This window comes from Geospiza fortis, unplaced genomic scaffold, assembly GCF_000277835.1.
Source record: "Geospiza fortis unplaced genomic scaffold, GeoFor_1.0 scaffold538, whole genome shotgun sequence".
Taxonomy (NCBI): Eukaryota; Metazoa; Chordata; class Aves; order Passeriformes; family Thraupidae; genus Geospiza; species Geospiza fortis.
Window position 1 is genome coordinate 1,883,040 of NW_005054368.1, and position 11,236 is coordinate 1,894,275.

General features: G+C 42.0%; 1 protein-coding gene across 8 annotated transcripts in view; it reads left to right on the forward strand.

Moving 5' to 3' along the window:
• The first annotated feature begins 1,017 nt into the window (after window positions 1-1,017).
• The window catches only part of BCAS3 (BCAS3 microtubule associated cell migration factor), a 292,124-nt gene continuing 281,905 nt past the window's right edge, over window positions 1,018-11,236 (forward strand). For 6 of the 8 annotated variants that reach the window (XR_004082101.1, XM_031059839.1, XM_031059841.1 and 3 more), the window contains exons 1-4: window positions 1,018-1,126; window positions 3,772-3,826; window positions 5,178-5,250; window positions 6,052-6,158. Coding sequence is in view for 7 of the 8 variants with exons in the window: in XM_031059839.1 (XP_030915699.1) it covers window positions 1,056-1,126; window positions 3,772-3,826; window positions 5,178-5,250; window positions 6,052-6,158 (306 nt within the window). In the remaining variant the exon portion in view is untranslated. The remainder of the gene's footprint in view (window positions 1,127-3,771; window positions 3,827-5,177; window positions 5,251-6,051; window positions 6,159-11,236) is intronic. The other 2 variants (XM_031059842.1, XM_005424390.2) reach the window with 1 other exon arrangement.

The following is an 11,236-nucleotide window of genomic DNA, read 5'->3' on the forward strand; positions in this document are numbered from 1 at the left end:
TGAGGCGCGGCCGTGCCGAGGCCCAGAGCCGGAGCTGGAACTGTCCCGGTGCTCGCTTCCCCTCGGGCTGGGGTGCCACGAGGTGCTGGCACTCAGGGCACGGCACGGGCGGGTGTCCGTGGGGTGATTTCATCCTTTCCGTGAGGTGATTTCATCCTTTCCGTGACATTTTGCCTTTCAAGGTTCCTTAGCGCGTGTGTCAGGCTGCTGTTGTGTTGCTGAACGTTTTGTTACTAATTACTGTTTTGCTGTTAATTTCTGAGTGGTTATCCTCCCTCCCTTAGTGGGCTGGTCCTTGCAGAGTCTGGTTTGACGTGAAATGATGCTGATAACTGATACCACCTTGGGGATTTGGCTTTTTCTTTTACTTTGTGAACAGGTTTGGGGTGGAGGGATAGCACAGGGCAGCTGAGGGGGTTCCCTGAAGAGCTGGCTGGGATCTGGGGTGCTCCTCAGGTGCTTTCTGCCTGGAGGAATTCACAGAGAATTGTCCCCTGGAGAACAGAAGTGTGAAGGAAAGCTTGAAGATGGCACAAAAAGCTGACATAAAGCAGTAGAATGTGTGAGCTGCAATGTAACCCATGTTGTCATGAGTGCATTACACTGCAATTGTGACTGCACGTTATTTTTATATAATTGTTTTCTGAGACAGCAGCCCATTAGGAAATAGTGGGTTTGTGTAATGGTGATGACGGCTGTGTACCTGTACCACTATCTTTAACCATGGAATCATAGAGTGGTTTGCATTGGAGGGCTCCTTAAAGATCATCCAGTACAGTTTGAGATCATTTCCCACTTTATCATGCAGGTGTGTGGGGTTTCTTTTTTTATTTTCACAACCATTCCAGGAGCTGTAGTGATTGAAGACGTTGCCCGCTTGGTGCGTGGTTTCTTTTTCTCATTAAAAAAAAGCGCTGTAAAGAGGCCTGCAGGTGTGTGTAACTGAAATTTCTCATTTACCACCCTGAAGAATACATGAACAACTTGTGTAATAACCAGTTTTGTGGCAGTTTTAGTGAAAGTGCTGTGTTTGCTGCAGGTGTGTGCCCGGAACGATGGCGACAGAGTCCCCGCGCCGCCCCAGCCGCTGCACTGGAGGAGTGGTGGTTCGCCCTCAAGCTGCCACGTAAGAACCTTCTAGAAGAGCAGCCCTTTCTGAAAAGGGGTTGATTTTCTCGTGGAAGAGCCCAGCCTGAGCTCGTTTGGGTTTTTTCCCCCCAAATCCAGCTTGTGTTGACGCTGCAGTTTTGCTGCGCCGAGCGTTGTCCAATAAAGTCAGCACGTGGCATTTGTCTCCCTAAATGGGATCCCCTCTTTTACACACCAAAGCTGTATATTTATAAGCTAATTACTGCAAAGTTTTGTTGTTGTTTGCGCCATTTTGCTGTACAAACATTGCAGTGTAGAAGAGTGATGCCAACTTCTTCCTTAGGCCAGAGGGACGTGCCACATGTGATCCTTTCTTGCTGTTCTTTTACACAGCACCTTGTCCCAGGAGTGGATATATTAAAGCACACAAAACTTGTCAGTAAAATCCTCCAGGAAGAAGAATTGTGGATTTTTTTTTTAAATTTATTAAAAGAACAAGAAAAAATGAAGAAGCTCCATCCTTCTGGTCAAGCACACTTTTTGTGCCTGGGCATCCTGATTTTCACTGTGTGAACATGGGAATGCTTTCATGGCAAAAAAAGCCTTTTGGCTGTGAGACAGCCTAGAAGATTTATGGTCTTTGTGTGTTGAAGGAGTTTTGTAGCAATTTTTCTTCCTTCCTTGGGATGTTTATGCTGCTACAAAATGGCACTGTATGGAAATGTCCACTTCAGGGGCTGTTACTGTGCCCTTGGAGATAACTCTGTATTTCCAGAAACAAGTTTCACTTCATTTTTATTGAAGATCACAAGAAACTGATTGTTGTAGCACAAAAAATTGTGTTAGAACTTTGTCCTGCAGCCATTTTTTCAATGTGGCAAAATTCCTCAACAAATGCATTTCCTCTCTGTAACAACATTTTCTTCAAAATGTGCTTTAAAAGTATTATAATAGAAAAAACACTGTAAGAAGTTGATTGTCTGTTTTGAAGATGATTATCTGTTATTTTTTTAAACAAGTGTTTTGTTCTTGAGGTACCTGTTTGTGCCTCAAAAATGTCATTTTTTTTCTGATGAATCTGTGTGTGCTGAGCACTCAGCAGCATTCTGCTGCTCATGTTAACTTTCTACGTCATTATTAAAGGAAGACTGGGCTTTTTTTGTGGATTATGTTGTTTTTAACCACTTTAAAGACATCTCCCTGGAATTTTTTTCAACTTTGGGGGAGATTTAGAGCACACACCGTGAATAAAACACCTCCCAAACATCAGCTTGGGTTCAAGATGTGCTTGGGGAGAGGGGGAAAAAAGTGCAGTGCATGAGCTGAACCACGAGCATGACTCTGGCTGCTTGGCATTCCCAGGGCAGCTGCAGACACTGCATTTAATACTCCACCTGTGGCCAGGCATTTTAATAAAGGTGTGCAGGGGCAGCTTGGCTGACCTACATAAATCAGAGAAGAATCAGCACACAAGGAACCACAGCTCATTTGTAAGGGCTCAGCCTAAAGCTGAGTCTGGGATGCAGAAAGCCTGGGATGGCTGGTTTGGTTTGGAGTAGGCTTCCTGGAATGTAAAACTTCATATTTTAGATTTAGCTCTGTTTTCAAAGAGGTGTTGCAGCATTTGGGTTCAAGTATCTTCTGTATGGTTGTGTGTAGACCTAAATTCTCCAGAGTGCTGCATTTTCAGTGCTAAACACTCCTGGTTTTATTAAAACAATCTTGCACAGCTTCAGAAAAACAGCACCTTTGGCCATCCAGAGTTCCTAATTTACAGTTCTCCTTTGTTGCTGTGAGAAATCTTGAGTTGGCACAGGAAAAATTGCAACAGCGTAAAAGTTAATTTCAGAGCTGCCAAAGCTGTTGCCTAAAGACAACCTGAAGGCTTTTCTGAAGTAATCTCAGAGTTTCTGAAGGCAGCTCTTGTTGCCAGAGTGTCTCAAGTGTTCCTCATGGCTCACAGCAGCAGTTTCTGCAGGGTTTCAGCACCATCTGTGTGCTGCTCTCAGCCCACACTGGTTACTCAGCACTTACACAGGGACTGCTCAGAGCACTGCCTTAACTCTGCCCCAATAAATGTGTCTTGCACTTTAAACCCTCCCCAGCTGATGCTGCTGATGAGCTTCCAGCAGGGAATAAACTTCCCAAGCTATAAATTCTCCTCTGGAAATGCCTCTCCTTGCTATTAGGGAGGGTTTTGTTCCATGCCCTGCCCCTGAGCACTGCCAGCATTGTCCATCCTGCACAGGAGCTCTGGGAGTTTGTCTGTGCCACCAGGAGAGCTCCAGTCATTGTTTAAACCCTCATTTGCATGTTTCATTCAAGTAGAAAAATCCTGAGGAGTGATTTCCAAATCCCTGCACCGCTTCAGGCCCCTCTGATACGGAGAACATGGCTTATTCCTTGAATTTAGATTTTATACTTTCCCCCCAAGCAGTTATTCCATCAGCAGGTATCACTTGGCTTTTTTACAGACTTTCATTACTCTTGCTCAGTCCTGTCATAACTTACAGGCCACAGTTTACACTATCAGAATTTGGCAGTAAAATGAAGTGCCTGCATTGCATGCTTAGTGTTGTGCTATGTGCTAAAGGTTGCCCATGCTTCCTTTTGCTGATCTAATTTAATAATTCATGAGCATTCCTGAACTCCTTTGGCTGAAATTCTCCTTCTGTTTTCCAGGGAACAGTCCTACATGGAAAGTGTTGTTACCTTCCTCCAAGATGTTGTGCCACAGGTAGGGTGTGGATCTTTAAAACTTCACTTTTCTTCAGTGCACAAAAAAAGCAGCATCAGGAATCCTCACTCTGCTTTGGAAATTTATTATGTCACCAACCAACCAACCAACCAAATAATTTTAATATGTATATTTATATATTTTAATATATTTATATATAATAAATATGGTACTGGAATGGTCCCTTCCTGGTTGCCCAAGGGCCTCCCAGTAGCAGGAGGGAATTAATTTTGTTTTACTCTTTACTGTAGTTCCTGGTGGAGCAGCACTGCAGCTGAATTTAGCTTCAGGAAATGGTCCTGATTCTGATTCCAAGGAATGATTTAGTGTCTTGTTTCCTCATGAATTTCCTCTTAGGAGTTCCCAGTGCATTTATTCTGTAATAATACAAAAACAATGCCCTCAATAATATCAATTTGTGAAATGCATTTTTGGACTCAGGGTTAAAATCGAACATAATGAAAGTTTCAATGAAGAGATTGCTGCATTCCACAGCCCCCCATTCCCCCTGGCTGGTTAAAGGACACAGTCTGTGTTTTATTTTCCACATCAGCTTGCCTTGGAAGCGTGGAATGTGATTTGTTTGATTTGTTTTGAAAAGTAAACCCCACACTTATTTTTTACATTTGTATTTTTAGTCCATGTTGTTGCTTTTCTGGCATGTATGAAGTGATTATACAAGATGTGTTCATATTTAATCCCAAATGGTGCTCAGGATTTTGGTATAATTCACTTGGAAGTGATGGTGTTCCTGCTGCTGCTCCACCACAGCTTCTCCTGAGGATTGTAAAACCTCCAGCCTGGAAACACTGCAAGTCTCACTCCACAATTCCTTCTTGTATCTCATCTTTTTATGGGGATCTGTAGAACACAGGGCTGAAACATGGATCTGTTCTCCAGGAATTGCAGTTTATTCTCTTTTAAATGGCTGCATTAAAGTTGTCACAAACAGAACTGAAAGGTGTCAGTAATATAAACTGTGGAGTAAAGGTTTCTTTCTTTCCTCAGTCTGGCTTGCAAAGCTTTTAAGTGAATTAAAGAGAATTTTAATGATAAAACACCTCATGTGAGAACCTCCAACAGTGCTGAAATTAAGACTAGAAGCCACTGTATTTAATTTTATTAACTCCCTCTAAGTCACGTGGCATTTCTTACCTGTCCCAGAAGATTTATTGTCACAAATATTTTGTCATTCCTGCATCAGTGAGTGCTGTTCAGCCTGGTTATGTTGTGTGAGTACTGGTGACAATAAGCTCCATGGATCATGTTTGTGGTTTTTAATAGAATTCCTTCTTACAGGGGGAGAAAAACCACTGTTCATCTTCCTTGTTTCTTTTTGCTTTTTGTCCAGGCCTACAGTGGAACCCCACCAGAAGAAAAAGAGAAAATTGTCTGGGTCAGATTTGAAAATGCAGATTTAAATGGTATGGCTTCATTTTCTCCCCCTTGTTCTTGTGAGTTTTGGGTCCATTGGCACTAATTCCAGTCAGCCTTCTCTGTAATAGAATAATCATAAATACTATGATTTTCTTGAATAAAACCCATCTTAAATACATTTTCAACCATGAGAGAATGAGCAGAGCTCACTGAAAGCATGGAATCATCAGAGACAGAAGATTTATTTGGGGTGGTGAAAGAGGATGTGTCCAGGCCCAGTCAGAACAGGCTGCATAAAATAAATGTAAACACAACATGAAGAATATTCTAAAGAGTTTTGTTATATGAACCTAAAAAGGGAATGCCTGAGATTTTATAAAAAATAAAGGGGAAATAAACCCACAAGCAAACAAACAACTGGCCAGAGATGGCCATAAAGCCATGTGGAGATCATAGATAATTTCTAGTTTAATAACCCTGATTTGGGTTCTCTCTCACTCCATCCCTAACCTTCCTTAAAAAAAAAAAAGGAACAGGGATAAACAGGTGGAAGAGCTCAGGTCTGAAAGGGGAATCAATCACCATTTCACCATTTTCTCTTGGACCATGTTGTTATCCAGAAAATTTTTCTCCAATATTTTAAATTTTGAAGCTTTCTCTTTGTGAATCTTTAACAGTGATGTTTGCAGGTGCAAATAGAAAAGAATATATTTCAGTATTGCTCCAGCATGAAAATGTAAAGCACTTTGGTTGCTTCTAGTTCTAACAATTGAGGGAGCACCTTCTGATGTTGCTGAGAGCTGGATCCTGACTTCTAATGATGCCTGTGCTGTTGAAATGTCCTTCAGATACCTCCAGGAATATGGAATTCCATGAGATCCACAGCACTGGGAATGAGCCCCCACTGCTGCTGATGATTGGCTACAGTGATGGGATGCAAGTCTGGAGCATACCTGTGAGTGCAGAGCTCACCCCTCCTTCCTTCTCCTTCTCTCTGTCAGTTTTGTGTTCCAACTTTAATATTTTACCTTGAATTTCTCCCACTGAAGGAAAAGAGCCAACACTTCCCATCAGTGTCTCATGGATTGTGTGTAATGTGCTTATCTTCAGATAATCCTGAGCACAGCTCAAACACTTCAGTTCATGTACCTGCAGATTTTTGAGGGCTTTTTACACATTATTCCTGCTAAGTCCATTTCCTGACTCAAACTGGGAACAGTGTTTGCCATTCTGGAGTAGTTTACAACCCCAAAACGAAACTGGATTTTGTTTTTTAACAGAAAAGAATAAGGGTTTAAAAAAACCCAACAGGATTTGTTTGTCCCAGGAACTCCAGTATGACAGTATTAATAGTATTTTACAATCACATGTTTGTCATGGACATGATTTGCAATTTTAATTTTATGAAGGCCTCTGTGTGCATATGGGTTTGATTTCATGCTGTCACCCCCACGCCCTGGTTTGTGTTGCAGAGTGGTTTATGGGCACGTGGTCTTCATTTGGGGAATTCCCCCCAAATTGCTCAAAATGAGAGAATAAAGTTGAATACAGTAGGTCATAAAATTCTGAACTTAAAAAAGCAAAATTGCTCATAACACCTTATCCTTCAGAATAAAGCAGAGAGGATGGAGTTCTTTCCCTTTGTAAAATACACAGTTTTTTAAGAAATGTGTACATTTTACAACTTTCTGGTGAGCTGTGTAGGACATGTGTTTATATACCAGTAGCTTAGAAAATAATGTTAATTTCTAAAGCAAAAGTTCAGTTTATGGGTGTGGTAGGGCTTTCCCCCTCTTTATTGCATCTTATTATCCTCCTGATTGCATCTCGTTAGCACGAATGGGGAAAATAAGCTGTGAGGTTCTGTGTTTGAAGGAATGTTTAACAGAAATGGAATGAGACCGAATATACTTCGCTAAATTTCAGTATTTTGGAACTGTTTATTAAAATTTAGGAACTTTAACTGAAACTTGGGAACATTTCAGCCAAAAATGGGATTTTCTGTCGCGGTGCGTTGCACGAAGCGCCCACAGGGGGGCGCTGGAACACCGGGCTAAGAGCGGCAGCACCACCTCATCAATCATTAATGAATTAATTAATTACCATACCCTGAGCATCACAGCGGCGTGAGCTCAAGTATCCTCACAGAACACCCCATTTTTACCCAGCTGAAACGTTTTTATCTGGATGAACCTGTGTTTTCTGCTAAAAAATGATAGATGTTTTTTCTGCCATGGATAGATGTTTTCATTTTTCTTTATATCTTTTTATTTTCTTTTTTTTTTCCTTCCTTGTGTCCAAATGAGCCACAAGTTAGGCCATGGAATACCTGATTTTGCCTTCTTTTTAGTAGGACCATACAGCCTGTCTTTTCCCAAATGTATTTCACTTCTTCATCATTCCTAGCTTTTGATAGTATTTGGTATTTCAGGAAAAATAACAAAAATTAAGTTGCAGGACAGCTTCTCTTAATGTTGTTCAGCCTTTGCAGAAGTATGAGCAGAGGGGAAGTGCAGTGCAATGGAGAAGATGCCAAATGTGGAAATATTTTACCATGCACCTTCAGAATGTCAGTTGTGGGGTTATTACATCATTTTGCCAGCCCTTTATTTGGATATTCTGTGAAATTCTGAGGGCACAGCCAGGGAGGTGCAGCCTGGACCTGGACACTTTGTGTTAGAGCAGTGTCAGTGTTGGAGTGGCTCCTCTGTTAGTGCAGATTTTCACAGAAAAATGATCTTTAACATCAGCTTTAAATATCTTTGCAGAGCAGGATTTGTGTATCCAACAAATTTAGAGGGAACATAAACTGGAGGGGGTTTTCATAAACTGGAGGGGTTTTTCATAAACTGGAGGGGTTTTTTTATAAACTGGAGGGGGTTTTCCACGTTGTTGCTTCTCCTTTGTGTTTTCCCCCCTTGCTTAGCCTGAGCACAATAAAACCTGGCAGCTCTGTGATTGACTTAATATTTAAGAGCTTATTTGGCAACACTTTTTTGTGCCCTTTGCTATTACACAAACCTTCCTTCTTGGCCCCACTGATTATTTAGCTTGTAATTAAGCAATGTTATTCCAGCTAAGGGAAAAAATAACCAACTCTGCATTCTCCAGCTTAATCTGCAAAAGCAACAATCTGACATTTATGTGCAAATCTCCTCAGGAAAGTCATTATCTGTAGCATTGTGCTTTTTTATTCCTACAATTGGCCCTCTATTCAGCACTTAATAACGTGTTGCAGGCAGCAGGGGTTGTGTGTGAGTGATTATGAAGTGTTTATGACAGCTCCTAAGCCCACACTCCTGCTAATGGTGCTACACGGCCTTGCCCACACCTCTCTGCGAGCTGAGAGAGCTTTCACATTAACATCTCCTCGGAGGAAGAGCTTTGGAGTACAAAAGTGTGATTTGCAGAATGGGAGATACCATTAGGGAGGCTTCAAAGGGCTGGGGGGGTGTTTGGGGGAGCCTGGCTGGGGAAGTGCAGCACAAGGTGTCCATCCAAAGGGCTGGGCTTTGATCTCTGCTCTCCAGCGGGGGTGCGAAGGTTGAAAGTGGCCTTAAAATACTCCTGGCTAAGTGGGGAGGAATCTGGGGATACACTCGGAGTTCCTGTTTGATAGTGGTGCACTGGAGTTCTGTGTTTTGTTTGGAGTTTGTTTTTTGCCTTGCTCCCAGTTTCGTGTTTCAGAGACAACTGGAGCTGCTTTCTGCCTGATGTGGTTTCCAAGTGTCTGCTCTGGGTGTTCCTGTCCAGGGAATGCACGTTGGCTGCTTGGTTTTTGTTTTTCATTGCAGGCTGGGACTTTCAGAAGTAGAAAAATCATCTTAATGTATTGGTTCTTGTGACAATTAAAAAGGAAACTTATCGCATCCCAAGCTGCAATCCTTCCTCTGTCCAGGTCTCTTTCCAGAGGGAACCACTTGCATGTGCCCCTCAGAAAAACTGAATAAAGACCTGACCCAATGACCCTGAAAAATGTCTGAGGACTTTGCAGAACATCTATGCAAATCATTTGCTGAGGCTTTGGGTTTTTTACACTGAAGAGGCACCAGTGTGCCAGAAGTGTGGTTTTGTAAAACTTCTGATTCCATTTGCACTGCCGTAATTTAAAGCCCTAGGTGCACCTTCATCCTCAGTGCAGCCACTAGAGTAACATTCCTTGAGCCTCTAAACTCTCACAATCTCTAGATAATTACAGAAATCTGATTTGAATGGAAAAGCTGAGGGAATTTCTAAACTAAAGTGATAAAATTTGTTCATTTTCTTCCAGTCCTTCCTTACTTTCTCAGCAGCAGCACGACTGGAAGTTGCCTTTAATCCATATGCAGCAATATTTGGTGGTGGTATCTATCAATTACTTATTATCATATTATAACATCATATCATGATATATTGATGTTTAAAACATACATCAGAATATTTAAAAACAACCTCCAGATCATTCCCTTTTCCTGTTACACATTCCCCAGTTTCCATTTCTAGATTTGCACAGTAGTTCAAGCATTGAGTTCCAAACTCCATTTCATTTCACTTTGGTGTATGTTTGGCTTTTTTTTTTTGTTTTAAATTTTTTTTTCCCCACGTGAAAACCATTTTCTCTGGTTGGAAACTATTACTTGTCCTCGGTGTGAACAAAACTTCCTTTGTTCAGGTTTTTTTTATGGGTGCAAACTGGTGTGCTCCAAGCAATGCCATCAAAAATTACCCAGTGCTGCAGCCTCCTGAGCTGTCATGTTCTAAGCAGTAGCTCAAGATCTCTTAAGTGAAGAAGAAGATTCTTCTTCCTCCTTTAATGAAGACTTTTTTGGGGGGTTTGAATCCTTTGTTTCCAGCCTTTCCTGTAGGTCTGGGAGTTGTGGTTGATGCCAGGTTTTGGGAAAGCTGAGATGTTCTACCAGAGCAGCTTGGAGCCCTCATTTTGGATTCCCTCTTCCCTGCAACCAGTACCCGAAGCTGCTTTTACAGCTTAATATCCAATTCTTGAAACCTGTTTGGAAATATTCTTGGCTTTTGGAATGGGAAAGAAAAACTTTTAAGAGCTCTGAGAGCTGCCACGGGGTCTTGCTACTTAGCTGGATCCAATCCAAGATGGCAGCCACAGCCTCGTTTCTCACAGGTGCTTTTTGAAGAATTTAGAGCTCTGTTTTCAATTCATGAGCTCTATTTATGTTTTGTCTGTGCATGAGAGACTGTGGAGCTCCAGGGGCTGGTGAGGGGATGTGGAGCCTTTGGCTGGGAGGTGCCAGCCCACAGGTGACCCCCTGTCCCCTCGGTGGGCAGCTCCTGGTCCCACTGGGGTTCCTGCTGGGGTGAGTGTCCCATTCCCAGGGGATGAGCTGAGATAAGGGAGTGGCAGAATCTCTGTCCCCCCAGGGAGGTGCTTGCAGGCAGATTGGAGCTGTGTGACTGTAGCCATGATATTTTATGAAAAATCCTTTCCTTAGGATTTTTCCTCCTGAGAAGCTGAGAGGCCTCAGGAACAAAATGTAAACCATGATTATCTGCTGCTGTAGAATGCAACAGGTGCATCTGTGATTGGTCTCATGTGGTTGTTTGTAATTAATGGCCAATCACAGCCCAGCTGTCCCGACTGTTTCAGTCAGGCACAAACCTTTGTTATCATTCCTTTTCTATTCTTAGCCAGCCTTCTGATGAAACCCTTCTACTCTTTTAGTATAGTTTTAATATAATATATATCATAAAATAATAAATCAAGCCTTCTGAAACATGGAGTCAACATTCTCATCTCTTCCCTCATCCTCAGACCTCTGTGAACACGTCACAGGTGACCTCAGCAATGAAGTTTTATCCATAGATAAATGAAAGGCATTACATTAACCACAGTTAGTTCAGGGGTTTGTAAGTCTGCAAACAGCACAAGCTTCTGGTGGTGGTGGTGTTTGAAAGAAGTTAATTGGAATTCAAAGAAAATCTTGAACTCGAAGCCCTAATGCATTTTTCAGTGCCAAGCAAACCAAGGAACAACCAAGCTCTCACTAATTCATGGCAGACACAAAATGCAGTTTCTTCCAC